The sequence below is a fragment of the Ambystoma mexicanum genome, chromosome 1p (genome assembly GCF_040938575.1).
Source record: "Ambystoma mexicanum isolate Mex_15411 chromosome 1p, UKY_AmexF1_1, whole genome shotgun sequence".
Lineage (NCBI taxonomy): Eukaryota > Metazoa > Chordata > Amphibia > Caudata > Ambystomatidae > Ambystoma > Ambystoma mexicanum.
The window spans coordinates 473,167,016-473,186,117 of record NC_090921.1 but is presented as its reverse complement, the minus strand read 5'-3'; the positions used below and the strand labels follow the sequence as shown (position 1 = coordinate 473,186,117).

At 47.6% G+C, this 19,102-nt stretch overlaps 1 protein-coding gene across 1 annotated transcript in view; it reads left to right on the top strand.

Annotated features, from left to right (window-relative positions):
* LOC138573356 (tropomyosin alpha-1 chain-like) overlaps nt 1-19,102 on the top strand; it is a 132,235-nt gene that overhangs the window by 71,261 nt on the left and 41,872 nt on the right. Inside the window, exons 4-5 of the mRNA XM_069649329.1 lie at nt 2,404-2,521; nt 9,806-9,876. Of these exons, the coding sequence (XP_069505430.1) occupies nt 2,404-2,521; nt 9,806-9,876 (189 nt within the window). The remainder of the gene's footprint in view (nt 1-2,403; nt 2,522-9,805; nt 9,877-19,102) is intronic.

Genomic DNA, 19,102 nt, shown 5'->3' with positions numbered 1-19,102 from the left:
AGAGAAGCTAGTAAAGACAACATGGGGAGTGTGTAAGGGGTCTGGACACAATGCATAAAATGTAACATAATTCACGAGAACTGCCTCGGTTGTGTTAATGTACATCTCTCTGTGCTAGTTCTACATGTTGCAACTGGGACCACACTTAGCTGGAAGGTTTGAGGTATGCTTGGAAAATAGGCTGCTATAAAGGGTAGAATGTGCAGGCATTGTTTGAATAGGACAGCTCCTTCAGTTTCAATTCTCTGGGAGGTAAATAAGAAGTCATGAATTCTGCTCAAATGTGTCTCAGCCAGACATTGGCGTATGAGGTTCATGCTGTCGTATCTTCCTTGCTTCAGTTATAACTGGCACTTTTACATGCATGTCGATGCCCTCTTTGCATGGTCATGACTGCTAAACTGTTGCTGTGTCTTGGAATAGCCCAATATTCTCATCTTGTGTCATACAATATTGTAAAGCAATACATGCCTCCTGCACATGTTCTCATACAAGATGAAGGCCTGTAACCTATTTTTGAGCAGTACACCCACATGTGTGGCCCCATAGCAAACAGATTGTTAAGGTTTGCAGCATTCTGTTTGACATAGATTTTGCCCTGGATAATTTGTGTTTGAAGGTGTGTTTTAACATTATTGATGCTGTGCTGGGGGGCACAGTGATCATAAGCATGTTCTACAGGCTTTCACATCAAGCTATGTAATCTGCAGTTTCCGTGCATCAGCTGGCACATTAAAATGTTAGAAGTATTTAGTCAGCAAGCAGAGGATATAAGGGCATCTTATAATAGTCACATGATGACAAGCCCTTCCGCTTGTCGGTTCTTTCTTTATGGGGCCAATGCAAAAGCATGCCTACACATTTAAATAAATTGAACAAATGCAAAACCAACATTATTGCCTTTGCCAATGCTTGTTTTATTAGTTCCTGTTACCAAAGGTGACAGTGTTATGAAGTAGAATTTGAGAGACACACCACGTCCTGACCCAGGAGGTACCAGGGTTAAACCCCGAGGTGTTCTGTAATCACTGCCGTGTACTCCACGTGTGATAGTGATGGACATAACGTTCATGGAGTACTAGTACTATGCTTGCACGGCTTCTGATAAGCACGCAATCTGAGTTGATTCCATCTATTGCAGGAGACACGGGGGCTATGCCTCATATAGGGCAGAACTCTAAATGCCAGCATTATCTATTCCACTCGGGAGACACTACTCCACTGCTGGTTTTGACTTTGCATTCTAGGACGTGTAGTCCTAGATTTATAATGGGAGTCCAGGACTACAAGCCCCAGAATGCAAAGTTAAAGCCATGTCAGGACTGGACTAGAATCTCCCGAATTAAATGGATAATGTTATCATGTATGCAGAAGGTCAACATTATGAATAATGTGCTGTGTATTGTAATCCTCCAAGAAAATAAATCGTGACTGATTTCAGTTGAACGCATAAGTGAGTTATAATTATATTCTTGTCTAATGTGTATACTTTTGCCGGCATGTTTTTGCACTTGGTTACCATTTCATCATGACAGTTTAGTGTGATTAAAGGGTAAATGTGAAAATTAATAAATACACTTACATATTACAAATACGTAAAACTGATTGCTGGGACGTGTCCGTAGAGTGCTCTGTGCCTCACAACACGCGTACATCCTCAAAATCAATAAAACATAAATAGCTTTTCATGTGTGAGAAGTGTTGGTTTCCTAGGCAGGCACAACAGTCCTTGGCGTGTTTCCGCCTGTTCGATACACACCGGTATGCTCTGGCTGTCCTGGGGCTGACGGGTCTTTTGGGAAATGGGAAGCTTTTCCGGCAGGCACCATGCTCTGAAATCCCGGAAGTGGCGTGGAAGGGTCTGTCACTTGTCAATTTTGGCCAGTCACATTTTAGTCCGTTCTCGGATTCTGCGTTTTTCACCGGAAGATCTTAACTAAGTGCATTTTCACATCACATGTTCACGAAAATGCCATTCGGTGACAAAAACCGAAAAACAGGCGACACAGGGAAAGTTATCTGTGGCGTATGAGGTAAGGGGAAAACCCGACCTCTCCCTTTAGGTCTGCGAAAAAGGGGGTAGATTCCTGAAAAAAAAAGGTTAACGTCGTCTTCTGAAGCAGCAGAAACGCATATGTCAGTTAAAAGCAGCTGCCCAAATAAAGGTAGTGCCTGGCTTCAGACAGAGCCACACAAGATGGCTGACTATGGTGCTACCATTGCAAGGTGCCATGTCGCCCCTACAAGCATCAAAATAGGCTCGATTTCCAGGGGAAGAGGCGGCAACACGCCCATTCACCCGGGACGCCTAAACACTTGCACTAGTGCTAAGTACAAGAGTGATGTGCATACTTTCTAGTGAATGCAACATGGACCATTATTGTGCTGTTTGTGTATCTGCAGAGGCATGAAGGTGATTGAAAACAGGGCCATGAAGGACGAAGAGAAGATGGAGATTCAGGAAATGCAGCTCAAGGAGGCAAAGCACATAGCCGAGGAGGCGGACCGCAAGTACGAAGAGGTGAGCTGCCTGTTTCCCTGAACCAGAGGAAAGCATGTGTGCATCAGTAGGGGTGAATGTCCTCTCGGTACCAGAGGAAAGCATGTGTGCATCAGTAGGGGTCAGTGTCCTCTCAGTACCAGAGGAAAGCATGTGTGCATCAGTAGGGGTGAATGTCCTCTCGGTACCAGAGGAAATCATGTGTGCATCAGTAGGAGTCAGTGTCTTCTCAGCACCAGAGGAAAGCATGGGTGCCTCAGTGTCCTCTCAGCACCAGAGGAAATCATGTGTGCATCAGAAGGGGTCAGTGTCCTCTCAGCACCAGAGGAAAGCATGTGTGCATCATTAGGGGTCAGTGTCCTCTCAGCACCAGAGGAAAGCATGTGTGCATCAGTAGGAGTCAGTGTCCTCTCAGCACCAGAGGAAAGCATGTGTGCATCAGTAGGGGTCAGTGTCCTCTCAGCACCAGAGGAAAGCATGTGTGCATCATTAGGGGTCAGTGTCCTCTCAGTACCAGAGGAAAGCATGTGTGCATCAGTAGGGGTCAGTGTCCTCTCAGTACCAGAGGAAAGCATGTGTGCATCAGTAGGGGTCAGTGTCCTCTCAGCACCAGAGGAAAGCATGTGTGCATCATTAGGGGTCAGTGTCCTCTCAGCACCAGAGGAAAGCATGTGTGCATCAGTAGGAGTCAGTGTCCTCTCAGCACCAGAGGAAAGCATGTGTGCATCAGTAGGGGTCAGTGTCCTCTCAGCACCAGAGGAAAGCATGTGTGCATCATTAGGGGTCAGTGTCCTCTCAGTACCAGAGGAAAGCATGTGTGCATCAGTAGGGGTCAGTGTCCTCTCAGTACCAGAGGGAGGCATGTGTGGATCAATAGTTGTGAGTGTCCTCTCAGTACTAGAGGGAAGCATGTGCGGATTGGAGTCAGTGTCCTCTCAGTACCAGAGGAACGCAGGTGTGGATCGGAGGCAGTGTTCTCTCAGTGCTAGTGCCAGAAAGTTGTTTTTAATGAAATCGAGTCTTCTCTGAATTGCAGACACAAAGCTGACAGCTGACTTACAAAGTCTATTGGAAATGTGTAGCGTGGCATTCACTGAACCTCAATATGATGGTTCTTCAAACCATCAAGTGGTAAATCCAGTTTGATTTTCGGGATATCTACAATACATTTTTGTAGAAAAGATTTAAATGCAGTCAATTTCAGAAGAAGTTATTTGAATATGTGTTTTCATCCTTTGGAAAACCCAACTGGATTTTACTATTTGATTGGTTGCAAGCCCAGCCCTTATCCCAACAGGAGATTTGACATTAGTTGTATAATCTTTGCACCGAGTAACGTCTGGACGTATGTCAGCAACCACAAATTGCTTTGAGTTGATGCTGCTGGGACAATACTTTGAACCACACAGCTGCTTAGCATTCCCAGTCCATGGCATGAGCACATCCGATTTCGCTATGGTGGCAGCAGGATTCCACTTGTTGCAAGTTCCCAAAAAATATCCATTTGTCCAAGGACTCAAAAAGACATGTATTGTACAGAGGCCACTTAATGCCTCATAAGATTATAATGCTGGTTTGTCATCTGTGCATTTGTGTTTTGGGTACCGTGGAAAACTTCATACACATTGGCAACTTCTGCACATATGTGTGTTGGGCCCATAAACTGCCACCCGATCCACAGAATCTTTTGTCTGGTGAGCCACTGCGCTGTTCATATTTTCTTTACCAAAAGCTCAAATCCAAATCAGAGTAAAACTAAGAGGTTGAACTATTTCGACCGATGGCGGGAATGCAAAAGGGTCACTTTGGTGTTGCACTAAATGTCTACATGTGATTCTGTGAAAAATGTTTCTACTCCAGGCCCAGTGGCTGGTGGAGGCACAGTTATCAGATTTTGAAGGGTCCCAGCTTGTAACATTTGCATCTTTCTTCCACATTCCTGCTGTTCCACCGAATTCAATTACACCGATTGTGCAGGGACAGTTATTGTGTGTGGGCCCCGATAGTGGCATGGCAAATGTGGTGAACCTCAAGCACACAGCTGTATCATAAGTTAGGGAACACTTGGTGTCCCTCGATGCCTTCCTTCATGGCTACAAACGGAAACTCAGTGTTGGCTGCAATCCTCCACTTCCAGGGCCACGACAAGGAGATAGGGGGATGCACTGCGCCTCGCTTTCGCAACCGCTATTGTGAGTGACTATCAGAGGACACGGTGGACCTATGAGGACCACGCATTTCTGTTTCACAGGATAGTCTATGACCCTCATTGCAAGGTTGGCGGTAAGTATGGCAGTGCTAATTCCGCTGGCTGTATTAGCGCCGGCAGAATTACTGCTGTTTCTCTGGTCTTGTTATTTGGCAGTACTGTAACAGTGGCGGTAAACGGAATTACCACCGTTTCTCTGGTCTTGTAATTTGGCAGTGCGGTAACAGTGGCGGCAACGGAATGACTGCCACTTTGTTACTGCACCGCCAACCTTGTAATGAGGGCCCATATACGAATATTCTGTAAAGGGCTTTGTTATCTCTTTGAGGCACTTCATCATATGTTTAAGTGCATCTTTAAGCATGGGATGTCCCCTTTGAAGTGCAGGTATAAAGCCACAACTCCTCAAAACAGTGATCTGGCAAAATTGGTCTAGCTGGATCCCTGCTCTGGAAGATCAGCCCTGTGACCGGCACTTCAGAACAGACAATCTGCCTCATGTCAGTCCCCCAAGGATTATTCCCACCTCCGCCTCACCATATGTGAGGAGGAGGTGGAGGGCTTCGACTCGGGTGTGGTGGGTAGAAAGCTTGCTGTGTGCCACAGACATGTTAAGGAACCAACGATCAAGAAAGGCTTGAGCCTGGGGGATCTGTGAGCAGCTCACCACTGGCCGCCCTTCTCATACCTCTCAGTCTCAAGGTCTCTGCCTAGCTCCTCTTCACCTGCTGTGAGGGACTAGCAGGCAGAACACAAGGAGAACTGGACTAAGTGCTCCACCCACAAGGGAACGCTGGTGGTGATGTCATCATACCATAACCCTGCTCCCATTACACGGGCCATGGCCCCTCCATCAGCAGTGGTTGACAACAAGGAACCTTTTCCATTGCCAGCACTGCCAGCATGCACTCACAACAATAGAGAGCATGTAAAGTGTGGGGCTGGTTGTCGAACCCCTGGTTGCCATGCCCCATTGCATGGCCCTGTTATGCTTGTGTTGTTTAGACACATAACATTCTGTGTTGCATGGAAATGAAAGTGATAGGTGCACAGGAGATTCGTATTTTGTATTTATTAGAGCGAGGGACACTAAGAGTAACCATACAGGAAAGACCACTTCAGTGGCGGGGTGCTTTACATGATTAGGGGTAAATGTCGCTCTCGTGAGAGGACCAGTGGAGGAACGAGGCAAAGTGTACATGATGAAGTCTGTATACAGAGCCATGCAGTAGAGAATCAATGAGCTGTAATGATGCTGGGAGGTGACAGACAGAGAGAGGTGCACCATGCAGGTCATGGAGATATGTATTTAGAACTTCTTAAATTCTCGGACAGTGGCCATGTTTTTTCTATCTAGGGGAAAGAGATTCAGTAGTTAAATGGGGCGCAAACGGGTGGTAGCACAGTGTGACCAGGGAAGCGATAGGTTGGGTAATGTAAGGGGGAAGAGTAGTGGGAGATCAAGTTAGTCATTCATGACGGGCAAGTCTGCGAATACATTTCAAAAACAGGAAGCGGAATTGGAAGAACGATTAATAGTACCCGGGCAGCCATCCAACATGGAGACAGAGGTCAGAGAGGGTGAGGGCCAGTTATTGAGGGTGTATCAAAGTTCAGTACTTTGATGAGACGGGTGGTCGAGTAGTAGATAGGTAATCGAGTCCACTGAGAATCAAAGTAGTGTCCAGGGTTTTAGTATACAGATATTAGGGGGCTCGGCATCTGGAGAAAATAAAGAGCAACAATATGGTTTAATACTCATTATCAGCCCGGCGGGGGTGCCAGCCAATCAGGTGGCTAGGATCGCGGGCTTGAACCGTCAGTGCAAGTCCGTGTTCCATCCCACCTGATGGCCGGCTCCTCCTCCCGCCATCTTCCCCCACCCTGTTTCCTTTTTTTCTCCTTTTCCGCCCCCCCCCCCGCCACACCTGTTTTCTTGTGGCGGCGCAAGCCGCTGATGCAGCTTCTTACCCGCTTCTCCAGCCAACATACAAATGGAAGAGGGGCTCAGACGAGCCCAGCCAACCCTTTCCATGGCGGCCATCTTAGAAAAGAATATCATTCATTGAGCGAGATGCCTCGTGCGTCCCATTCAAAGAATGAAAACCTTTTTTAAAAAAAAAAAAATGTTTGCCTCCCGGGTTACCGCCCTGGTAACCCGGGGTGCTAATGATGTTAAGCACTCGTTCCAGGGGCTGGAACAGGTGTTAACATCCAAGGTCTCTCAACAAAAGCCCTTGTTTCGCTCAGCCTTTTAACTTGGGCCACCCGTTCCAGCCCCTGGAAAGGGCGCTTAACACCACAGTAGGCAGTCTATGATGGACAACATCTTTTTTCTAAGCTGCCAGAAAGAAGCTAGACAAGAAAATCTCAAGTACCTCACAGTACCGAAAGAGTGGTAAAAGAATAACTAACTGTTCGGATTTTCAATCAGCTTGGAAGACTCAAAAGACAACTTATAAGTCCAGTGGTGGAGCCTTCCAAACACATGGCCCTTGACTTAGCAATTGTACCCCTGCTCTGCAATTCATACACTGGTTAAATAGGGGTGTACAATGAGAAAAGGCACTCTCCTCTGTCCATATCCCCCTTGACGTCTTACCCTCCTTTGGCACAGTGAATACACTCCTCCTTTCTTCTGACCCTCGCCTAACCAGAAATGTGAGAGACCGATCTTGCTCGGGTGGCCGCTTGATTTTATCATCAGTCCTTCTCCATCTCTTGGAACATGGCCACCTGTTATCCATCGCCCTCTCCCGGTTGGTGCGGCCCGCTACTAGTCACCATTTACACCTCTGCTCTTGGTTGACTTATTTCCTTCTTTGGGCTCTCCTTCCACCTCTTTGTAAATTATATGCCCATTTTCATCTCCTCCCCTACTTCCACTCCTGACCGCTCTGCCTGTATATCTGCTTGTCTCTCTGCCATTCGCCACTGAATGTCACTTTGTTGTCTTATACTGAACTCCTCCAAGACCAACGTAATCATCCTACCTACCTCCACTGCTCCTCCCTTATTTCCCCTACCCTCCGATTTCAGTGGACTTATTCTCCCCCTAAAGCTTTTTGGAAACAATCTTAACTTTCACCACTTTATTAACACTACCTCAGCTGTGGCATTCTGCAAACTCCCCCACTCTTCTCCCACTTCCAAATGCCTCCTCAATGCCTCTTGGCTTTTTCATGAAAACCACCCTCTATTTAAATTCCTACTGATTGTCTAGAAATCACTGCATGAGCTTGCACCGCCTAAGTACCCGACACTACCTGCTGCTACTCTCCTCCAGGCACCCTCCGGTTCACTCAATCCCTCAATCCGCCACTTACGCCTCCTCTCACTTCTTGTCCCTTTCTCTTCTGGCCCTGCAGCACTTGTTGAGCAGAGCCGCATCTGGACTGCATTGGGAAGAGGCCAGATTTGGATGGACTCGTGAATACCAGCTAGCCGCACACATAGAAAGGTTCCAAAAGGTGGGCAGGGGCTGAATTTGGGCACAGTTGTGAATATTGGCGAGCATCATTTTTGGAAGGGATAGTGAATATCGGCTGGTGCCGGAGCTAGATAGACATGCAGTGATGTTCGCGCGCCACACCTAGAAAGAATATGGAAATTCAGTACATTGCTTATAGACAACGATGCCAATAACCAATCCACTAGCAATTTCACCCCTCCGCGTACACCTCTCAAACTCTAACCAGACACAACCATAACCCTACAACAACACAAACTGCACAAACTTCACTACACCGCAACAACAAAACAAACCTCACATAAACCCACACAACAGCACATGACATCTACCAAACAGAAAACACCCCAAGCCCAGCTAACAGTGTTAACCGTGTTGAGGCTGCCAACAGCACATCACTGCTCTCTTGCACTTTTCCGCTTACTCCCACTAACTCACCCCCCTTCCCTTTTCAGAGCCGCCAGAGCGCCAGGGGACCACTCTGGTGGTGATAGTGCACCGTACAAATATCCTTTAACATTAACATTAACTTGAACTCTCCATGTGAAATGCTGCTACTATCTAATCATTTAAATCACCACCTCCATGGTGAAGAGGGAGCATCCGCTCCTTACTCCCACATTGCTGCCACTCTCTGATCAACCAGAACCTATCTGCATGATTCAATGTAACTCGTGTCTTGCCAGTCCCCTATGGCTTCTGTCTGTAATGTATGCTTTGTCCAGGGTTTTTGTAACATGTATGCCCCTTCATCCACCGGCCAAGTGCCAGTAGCTCACGTTCACTGATTGCTTATGTAGGCACCTGACGCAGGATTGCCTCGTTGACTGTTGTTTGTTTTGTGTTTCTTGGCGGAACACCCGCTACTATAACTAAATAAATAAATATACAAATACATTCAAGTAGGAAGGGGAATCGAGATCATTTAATACAGGTGGGTAAGTATGTGTGCACTGACTGGCATCCAAGTGTTATACTGTTGCTCTGTTTAGCACTGCAGCCATTGTGAATAAGCTGTTACCTGTAGGCAATACCCCAGAAGGAATGTGGTGGGTAAATGTCCTCCTTTCTGAATCACACTGTGTGAGTTTGCTTTTGTACAGGCCTGACATATGTTTCTTGGTGCTGCTGAGTCTAAGTGAAGCAGGGACATCAACAAGCTTGAGCCCTTGTCCTGCGCCCCCCTCCCATCCATTCTGCCAAAGGCCCACCTTGGAAGTCTGAGCTCTTTATGGAGTGCAGCATGAGTAACATTTTGCAACACGTGTTCTCCGCTGAGTCCCTGTAAGTGGAGTGAGTAGATCCAGATGTGGACTCCTGAATAGCTGTGTCTGAGCACTCATGCCGCACCTCCCTGATGAAGCCCACTGTGGCTGAAACACATCTGGGGTGGATTGCTGCACCATGTGGTGCGCTGTAGCAGGTTGGGCTGGACTGCTCCATTTAATTGGAGGGGTGGGCTAATTTCCATATGCTTGGTTCCCTCTGGTAAGTGTGCAGATGGAGAATGCTGGCCTGAGTTATTCTCTGTGAATTAGAAGTGGAGCGTCACATTCTCCTTTCTTCTTGCACATCTTTGCAGATTTCCCTTGCCCTCTCAAATAAAACCATGTTTGTGTATCCACAGGTTGCGCGTAAACTTGTTATTCTGGAGGGAGAGCTTGAGCGAGCTGAAGAACGGGCCGAGGTGTCAGAACTGTAAGTGCAGAGAGCAACTCCATTTCTGCCATGTTGTACTTTCAAAGAAAACCCCCACCCCTCAAACACCCCCCCTCCCCCTCTGAGCCTTTGGGAAGAAGACTTGTGTATAGTCCTTCTGGCATTTTTGCACATGGTTTCAGTAACTTCATTTGCCACACATTCCAGCTCTTGCCTTCGTGAACAGGGGCGGGGCTCCTCTGAAACCTTTTACATGTGGTCAGGACGCATGATCTTGCAGCATTTCACGCAGGGCATTGGTCCAATTATGTGACCACATCAAACGCTACTCATGATCTTGGACTTGTCTTTGTCAATGTGTTTACTGCTTGCGCTGTTGGTCGGCTCAGCAGAGGGGATGCTGGAGCTTTTGAATTATGGAAAATAGTAGGACAATACTAGGGGCCCTCCTGGGGCGCGACCAGCAGGATTATAGGGGTATCAGCTTAGTTGATAGGTAAAGGGTGGGGGGGGGGGCGAAGGGAGCCCCGGCTTTGTCGGAAGATAAAGAGTTGTTAAAATGGCACTTGCAAAGAGATTTTAAAGTGAGAGTAAGTTGGTAGTAAAATGATGAGAAAAGATAATTCCCTTTCCCAATCGGGGCGTTTTTGGATGAGTAACATAAATGTTAACTATAAAAAGACAGCTTTTTGTAAACCATAATGCTTTGCACATGTTCCTCTTCAGATCAGGCATTAATAATACTAGTGTGCCTCCTGTGCCACTGCTCTTCTGGTGCCACTGAACTGAACACATCCGTAGAGGTTGGGGGTAGACTCCCATGGGGCTCTTTCCTGTTTTTACTCCCTATTCTTTTGTTGGGATTATGTGCCTTTTCTTAGGGACCACCAGTTGATATTGGGATGCCTACCTGTCTGCTTGTGAAGTGGCATATTTCCTTGCTTCCACCGGCCCGGCTTGGCAGCTATGAAAGCAGTGCAGCAGTAGACTGGACGTTAGAGAAATCTGCACAATTCCACTGAGAATGGTGCCTCTAGAAAGGAGATAGGGGTGGAGAAAAGACAATCCCTTAACTGGCCGACCCAGGCATGCGGGTGCTTCTTGACCAATTTGGCATTTAAGAGGCGAGGCCAGTTGGGAGATTGTCAATTTTCCCGATTTGTGTTTTACCAGTTACTACATTGTTTCGAAAAGTAGCGTTGTGCTGTACCCATGGTTAATTTCACAACAATATGCTTTCTTGTGACTACGCTTCTGACCTCAGAACCTGCAGAACTGGGTTCTGATCTAAGCATTTTGGCATCCGAAGAAAAGACCACTTTATCTACACATGCCTTCAATTGCAGATATGTCTAGTTATATAAACAGCAACAGTACAGTGTGCTGTCTAGTGCTGTTCTAATTAGATGCGTTAAATCCTGATTTCTAAAATGTAGTCTCTACCAGACCCCAGACAACATGCACTTCTGTTAACAGCACCTCATTAGTTTGTGCCACCTATTTGTCAGCCAAAAGCATTGCTATAGACAGAGAGAATTGGCATGCAGGATCTCGCTGAGCTGCCATTTTAGTGTCAGGCATGTATATTATTAGTGTGAACTTTGCCCTCTAAAGATCAGGCAGTTCAGAAGCTGATTACATACAGACTGATGAAGTAGCAGAAGAGCTACAGCCTGTGAATGAGTGGTTCTCTCCCCCATCATACCGTGATCATGTTCCTCACCGACCCTTCTTCTAGAACAACCACACCTCAAGATCTCACCACAGCACCTCACCCCACCCTACCCACACCAAATAACTGTAGGAGATATTTCTGTGGCAACCATCAATACAGGTAATTCTTTCCAACCCCAATCAAAAGCACCACACCAATATTCCTTTTATGTTAAATCTAGCCCTGTCTGTGACTCATATGGAACCATGTAGATCCCTCACCCCTGTGCCATAGATACGCCAAGAATCAGGCCGGTGTGGAGAAAGACTATATATGAATTGATGAATAGGAAAATTCATATTTATAAAAATCACAAGACACACCACTTTCTCCGTGGCCCAAAACAAAGATTTAATACCAAGAACTCACTTTTTGGGAATAGGCATTAAGGAAAGATCTGAAATTACACCACATGTGCATGTTCACTTTTGGGGTCTCATGTAAATAAAACACAGGTCAAATGAACAGTTCAAACTTTTTATCACACACAAAAATACCCTAATGTCAAAAGCAGCTTAGAACATGACAAGATCGTAAGTTAGGCATGCACTTTATATGAAGTTTAATTTAAAAAATATGCAACACTTTTTTATTTGCAAAAACAATGTCACACAGGCAGCACTCTGTATTTTTTATCTTCCTGCGCACTAGGCAATGCCAGCCAGCAGGGTTGGATCACAGCAGACTTTAAAAAAACAAACACATTTTATGCATATGACCCTTCTTCCTTCACCAGAATGCAATGAAGACTCTCACTTCTATCAGGAGTCACTTTCTCAGTCTCTGTAGAGAGTGCTTTTTAAATCAGGGCTGTCGCTTTATTTAATTTGGCAAGACACTTTTGTGCCTCAGCACCAAAGCTCTGATATTCAGTTTACATTTAGCACCCATCTGCTTTCAGGTAGGGTCTGAGGAATGATGAAAGTTTAGGAATTTCGTTTTGACAAGTGCACCCCTTCCCTTTAGGGAATTTTGGGATTGACAATGAGAAATAATAATACCCAATTACGTTAACACATAAGGGGATCATTACTAGTGCGGCGGTAAGGGGTTAACAGCACCAGTAAGGATGCCGGAGCCGTTAACCCTGTGGGATGTTTTTATCCACGCATCCAAGCCCTACCTCAAAACTGTGCAGTACTGACATGGAAAACATCATGATGGCCAGAGCTTCCCAGAAAATGCACAGGGAAATGCATGAAGAATAGGCTGCCACTCATTTTTGCCGATGTTATGGGCACAGAAGGACACTGCCTAAAACCACCATTGGACTACCCACACAGTAGTCTGAAACCATTGGGAATGGCAATGCTGATTGCCAAAAGCAAACCCATAACTGTTGGGAATTCATTTTCTTAAATCCCAAAAAGGGGTGCAGTACCAGTACTCACCACTATCCAAAAGCCGGCGTTTTAAAACCACCAGATTTTGTAGAAAACTGAATAGCAGGGACACAGCTCAGGAGGTAACCCTCCTGCAGCAAAGACTGGCCCAGTTCTCCAGGACCAACCAGGAAGCACAGAGGGAAAATGAGGCCCTCTGTCAACACAATGATAGGCTCCAACAACAGGTAGCGATGCAGGAGAGACTGATAGAGTCCAGTAAGGCCCTAACTGAGGAACTGAAGGCACAAATGCAGGCTCTTGCATTGCAACAGGGAGCAGGGGCGGATAGAGATGAGGTTCGCTGGGAAAGGGAAACTCCGGAGCATAACCTCAGGAGCCCTAGTACCAGAGGCCCTCATACCTCTCAGTCCCTGGACTCTACCACCCCCATGTTCCCTGGCGCACATGAGCACAGGGCCACATGGATGGCAGATTACTATCCAGCTAAAAGTGTGGGGCTCATAGGCCAGCACCACTCAGGAATGGAGGGGTGGGCATCCGGGTATGGGCACCCAAGTACAGTACAGTTCAGTGGGGAACCCCAGGAGAGTAGGCCCCTTAAGGGCATCCTGAAAACCTCTGCCCAGTTAGGTCAGTGGGGGGGGTACCCATCAAATCCTGGCAGCAAGGAGGAATCTGAAGACTCCTCTGAACTGCGCAGGACACAGGAGACCAGGTCCCCACATTCGGCCAGCCATTCCCAGGCTCGCAGAATCCGGGAAAACCTGGAAGAGCAGACAGGAACCTCTGGGAGCAGTGCCTCTGAGTCAGAGGATGAATGGACAAGGGTTACCCGAACCAAAAAGGCCAATAAGGCAAAAAGGGCCTTGCTTAAGGACCCCTTAAAGCAGATTAAGGCGATCAGGAGCGTCATCACGCCTTACCATAAGAACGCTAAGTATTCTGTTTGGGAGCACTTAGAGTTGTTTGAGCAAATGATGGAGACTTTCCATTTGAAGGACAGCCAAAGCTGTATTCAATATGTAAAGTGGACCTTCTCCCCGGAATACTCCAGTTTCTTTGCGGGGCTGGAGGACCAAAATCATTTAAGATGGTCCACCTATAAGGCGGCCATCTTGAAACATTTTTCCATTCATAGAAATCCTCAAGAGGCTCGCAAGGCAGCCTACAATTTACAATGTGGGGAGGATCAGGCCCCACAAGAATTTGTGCAGGAGTTAAAGCGTGCTTTTGCGCAGACCACCAGAAGGGTGCGCACAGACAGTAGAGAATTCATTAATACATTTTTTCATGCCTTGCCCAAATACATAATGACCCAGCTCGTGAGGGATTTTCATGAGAAAAGATCTTTAGACTGGGTCATTGAACAGGCTACCCGGATCTATGAGGTGCAGAAACCGGTAGATAGCAAAAGTAATGCCCAGAAAAACCCCAAAGCCAACAGCACCCCTGCTGCTGCCAAGGTGGCAGAGGTAAAGGTCACCCCCGTTTTGGATTTGGAGATGGGGGGGCCTAAAAACCTACCTGCACCTAATAATGCTAGGCCCAGAAGGTCCTCGGCCCAGTCACAGACAGGGAGCCAGGGAGGCAGCCCCACAAATGGGGTCCCTCGCTCTCCTGATTATGTAAGTCCCCGTTACAAGGGAAATCGACCCATCCTGGGTTATGTGTGGACTCCTCCAGCCCAAGGGGGGGATCCAGCCAAGCACCTAACCCAGGGAACTTCCCTCCCAACTTCCCACAGGAGGGCAGAAATTCTCCAAATCCTGGGCAGAACATTTTCCCCAGGTATCCACCCAATTTCCAGCCCCAAAATCCTCCACCTTTCTTTCCCCAATTCCCTGAGCCCAGACAACCTAATCCGGGAGAGGGGAGGCCAAGGGTGGAGGGGCACCCAAATCTTCCCAATCCGGGGTATTACCAGAGAAGGGACAGCTACCCTTCCCGGGATCAGCCCAGGGGAGAAAACAGGGCCCCGTATCAGCCTGAGCGGGTTTCCCAGTTAGAGCGCCAGGTTCAAAACATGGCGCGGGATCTGGGTCACATACTGAGGGCTCAGCAGAACCCCCAGATGGGCGTGCCGGCGCAGAACGCACCCAACTCTGGACCTGGTGCCCCAGAACAATGACGGGGGCAGCACCCCGATAACTCACCGGTTCCCAGGGAGGAGGCACAAAGGGAAGGGGGGTGTAAAGCCTTGGAGGAAGCTTCCTTCCTCACTTGTAAACAGCCCCTGGAAACCCAGGAACCGGAAACAAAATCTCTTGCCCCTGAAAGTCTGCCTCCTAAGGAGCAGAGGGGTGGTAGGAGAAACAAAAGACCCAAACAGACACAGTTTGAGGAGGAGGTACAGATCTTCCAATTTGAGGGAGAGGGATCCTCAGAGGATCCTGGGAAAAGGATCTTCTCCTTCAGAGAGGGGGGAACTCCTCCCAAAGAAAAATGGGTCCCTAGGGATGCAAATCCAGACTGGGGAGATGTGGAGACTGAGCTACCGCCGCCCACCATCTCATCCCAGAACCAACAGCAAGAAAATCCCCTGGTTCAAACCCATCCTGGTGACTGCCTCCAAAAAGGGGGGGGCGGCCCGGAACCGGAGCCAGGGGAACCCACAATAGCTCTGATCTCCAGTTGCCAAATTTTTCTTTCAGATTCCCAAGGCTCTCCACAGAATTATGCCCAAATCTCTTCGCTAGCAATGTCCAAAACCAGAAAATTAGCCCACCAGTTGTCCAAAAATGTACATTATCTGTGCCCCCTTGAGGAGAAGGAGGGAAGATATTATGCCCCGGTACAAGTACAGGGGCAGGGTACAATTTTGGCACTGGTGGACACTGGATCTCAAGCTACCCTTCTGTCCAGAAGGGCCTTTGATGAACTGAATGCAGGAAGGGGAGGGAATTACCAAATTCCTCTCACCTCTCTTCCTGGACAACTCCAGAACTTTGACGGGAAGGAAATTCCCGTCGAGGGGACTGCAGATTTGGACATAAAAATTGGGCGACACAAGTTGAAACACCCGGTCATAGTTGTGACTCCAGAGGGCACCCCTTGTTTACTAGGGAATGACCTCCTGAGAAGGTTGTCACCCCTAATAGATTGTGTAAACAAGGTCCTCTGGACCCAGACTAGCCGACCAATAAAATTAAAACAGAGTGTCAACCATGTTAGTTTAAACGGCACCTGCCACATGGTTGAACAAAAATCTGACCAAGTAGAATTTCACTTCCAGAACAACCGGATTCCAGACGTGACAGTAATAGCAGTAGGACAACAGACTGGTGATGGAGGGTCCTCTCTATTTCTGAAAATCAACCTTCCTTCCAGTCTAAAGTGGTACTCCACGCTGGAAGGAAACACTCTGAGATTCTATACTAATCCACAATCAGAAACTCCCACTCCTATAGTCCAGAAAGATGTGAAATCAGCTCAGAGTCTGGCTGATATTCAGCAAATTGGAGAGCAGTTGTTCATCCCTGTTCAGTTAAATGATGGGAAGGACTCTGTTCTCGCTCGAGTGTGTGTGAACAACGGTAAGAGCTTCATCAGCGAAGCCATGTTCCGCCAACTCCCAAAAGATCCAGCCATTCCCACATTCAAACTGATAGACAAATGGGAAATGGACCTGGAAGCGCCTAATTCCAAACATCTCCTGCCAAGCAGCTGTATGCTCAAAATCTCCATTGGCAACAAGAGCGTAGTCCACAATTGTTGGGTCGTGCGAGACGTCCCTGCCGCCTTTTACTTAGGCAGTGACATTCTCAATCGCTTTGCCATTAGTTTGGACCTAATAAACTTCAAAGCTTGGTCCCGATTAGCGGATAATCCCATGGGCTTTGATGATCCAGAAAAAGCATTTAGGTCAGCTCAATTGCTACCTTATGCAGTTGAAATTCAGATCAAAGAGGAAGTCACCATCCCAGAAAGGACCCGACAATTCTCCCTGGAAGTGAAAGTTAAAAGAGGACAATATTTGCAAAACCCTGATGCTTACATACATCTAAATGCTTCTCTCCAACAGCAAGGGTTAGGGGTAAACCCAACACCATTAGTCAACATAGAACATGACACCATTCCAATAGAGGTGGATAACAGCGACTTAAAGAGTATTACTCTAGCCGCAGGCACCATTATTGGAATGGCGGTTGATGACCGACATTTTTCCATCGACTTAGTAAATGAACTGTTAGGACCAATCCCCAAGGACTGTTTTGACAGTGACAGTGATGACAATACAACACCAGACAGGATTTTTACCCGGCATGGGGGGAACTTCCTGGTGTACACTTCCTGCCCCTATGGTAAGGAAGATGTGACTTGTGACTTCAGGAGGGATGAGGTGATTTTCCAGGTCCATGAGGGCTGCCTTTCCCACCTGAAGCCTCCGGTCCAAATCAGCACTCTGACCAGGGACTTCTCCACCCAGCTGGAGGAGGCCGCGGAGATAGCCAAACCAGAAGTCTTTCCAGGCTTCAGGCAGATGGTGGAAGAGAGAGTCAACCTAGCTGACGCCTGTGTGACTCTGGAACAAAAGCAAAAGTTGAAACAAGTTTTCTTGGATTTCCAAGATCTCTTTGCGGTAGACTCATATGACTGTGGCTGCACCGACATCCACACAACAACAATCCGCACGGACCCTGGCATGACTCCTGTGTTTGTGAAGCAATATCGCTTGCCTCTCGCATCAATGGAGTCCCTTACTGAAATAATTAAGAACCTTGAGTCCCGGGGAATAATCCGTCCAGTCCACAGCACCTTCAATAATCCGGTGCTGGGAATATTGAAGCCAAACGGCCAGTGGAGACTCTGCGCCGACCTCAGGGAGCTCAACAAACGGGTCCATACTTCCCGATGGCCTCTGCCCTACATTGACCAAGGGCTGGCCCAGATCCAGGGGTCACAGGTATTCACTGCAATAGACCTGACCAATGGATACTGGACCGTGCCTGTCAGTAGGGAGGACCAATACAAGCTGGCTTTTACCTTTGGGGGCCAGCAGTATACATGGCCCCGGACTCCCTTCGGATACCTCAACTCCGGCAATGAATTCAACATTTTTCTACACAAGGCCATGCCCGACTTGGGTGCAAGGGGTAACCTGGCTTATGTAGATGATGTCCTCATCAAAAGTTCATCTGTGGAGGAACACCTAGCGGAGATCCGTTATGTTCTGACACAGTTGAGGGCCGCCGGAGCAAAACTTTCCTTTCAGAAAGCACAGTGGTGTAGAACCCGTGTTAATTTCTTGGGGCATGAGATTACTCCTCAGGGCCTCTGTCACCAGGAAAAGAAAGTGGAAGCACTTCAGAAACTGAAAGACCCCACAACTCTGCGGGAACTAAGGAGCCTTCTTGGACTGACTAATTACAGCAGAAAGTTCATTGAGGGCTACGCAGAGATCACCAGACCCCTGATTCATCTCCTGAAGGGGGGGGTCAAGTGGGAATGGGGTCCAGAACAAGCCGAGGCAGTAAGACAACTCAAGAGAAGCCTCTCACAAGCGCCTTGCCTAGCTTACCCTGTCAGAAACAAGGAGTTCTTCCTGGAGACGGGGTTCTCTAATACGTGCTTGACGGCAGTATTATACCAAAAGCATGACAGGGTCAATAAAGTAATCTCCTATGCGAGCAAAACTTTATCCTCTGTGGAGGAAAAATTCAACGATTGTGAGAAGGCACTCCTGGCGACGGTGTGGGCATTGAAGAATTACCGCCCGTTTATCCATGGGGAACACATCATAGTGGAGACTCCACACCAGCCTCTGCAATATCTCCAAAGTGACAGAATCCGGGCCGGAAATGTGAGTAATTCCCGAATTACTTCCTGGATTCTGTCAATGCAAGGCTTTCCTGTGGAGGTCAGATATGGCCAAAACAAGAAGAGTCCCCTCGCGCAAGGTCTGGCTGACTTGCATGATTGTGCCAGAGAAAATTGTCTCGAGGACGAAAGTCTAAAAATCAAGGACAACATGGAAGCATACCTTAATTCCCCACACAAAGTCTTTGAAGAGGACAAGTGTGAGGGAATGCCCACTGTCTATGTGGATGGATGCTCTTACCATGTTGACAACGACGGGGAGAAAGAACTGGTGGCTGGCGTAGGGAATGCATGGGTGAATGAGTCCCCAGAACCCTCCGCTGGATACAAAATTGGTCCCCGAAGTAGTCAGGTGGCAGAATTGATGGCTGTGCATCAAGCCATCCTC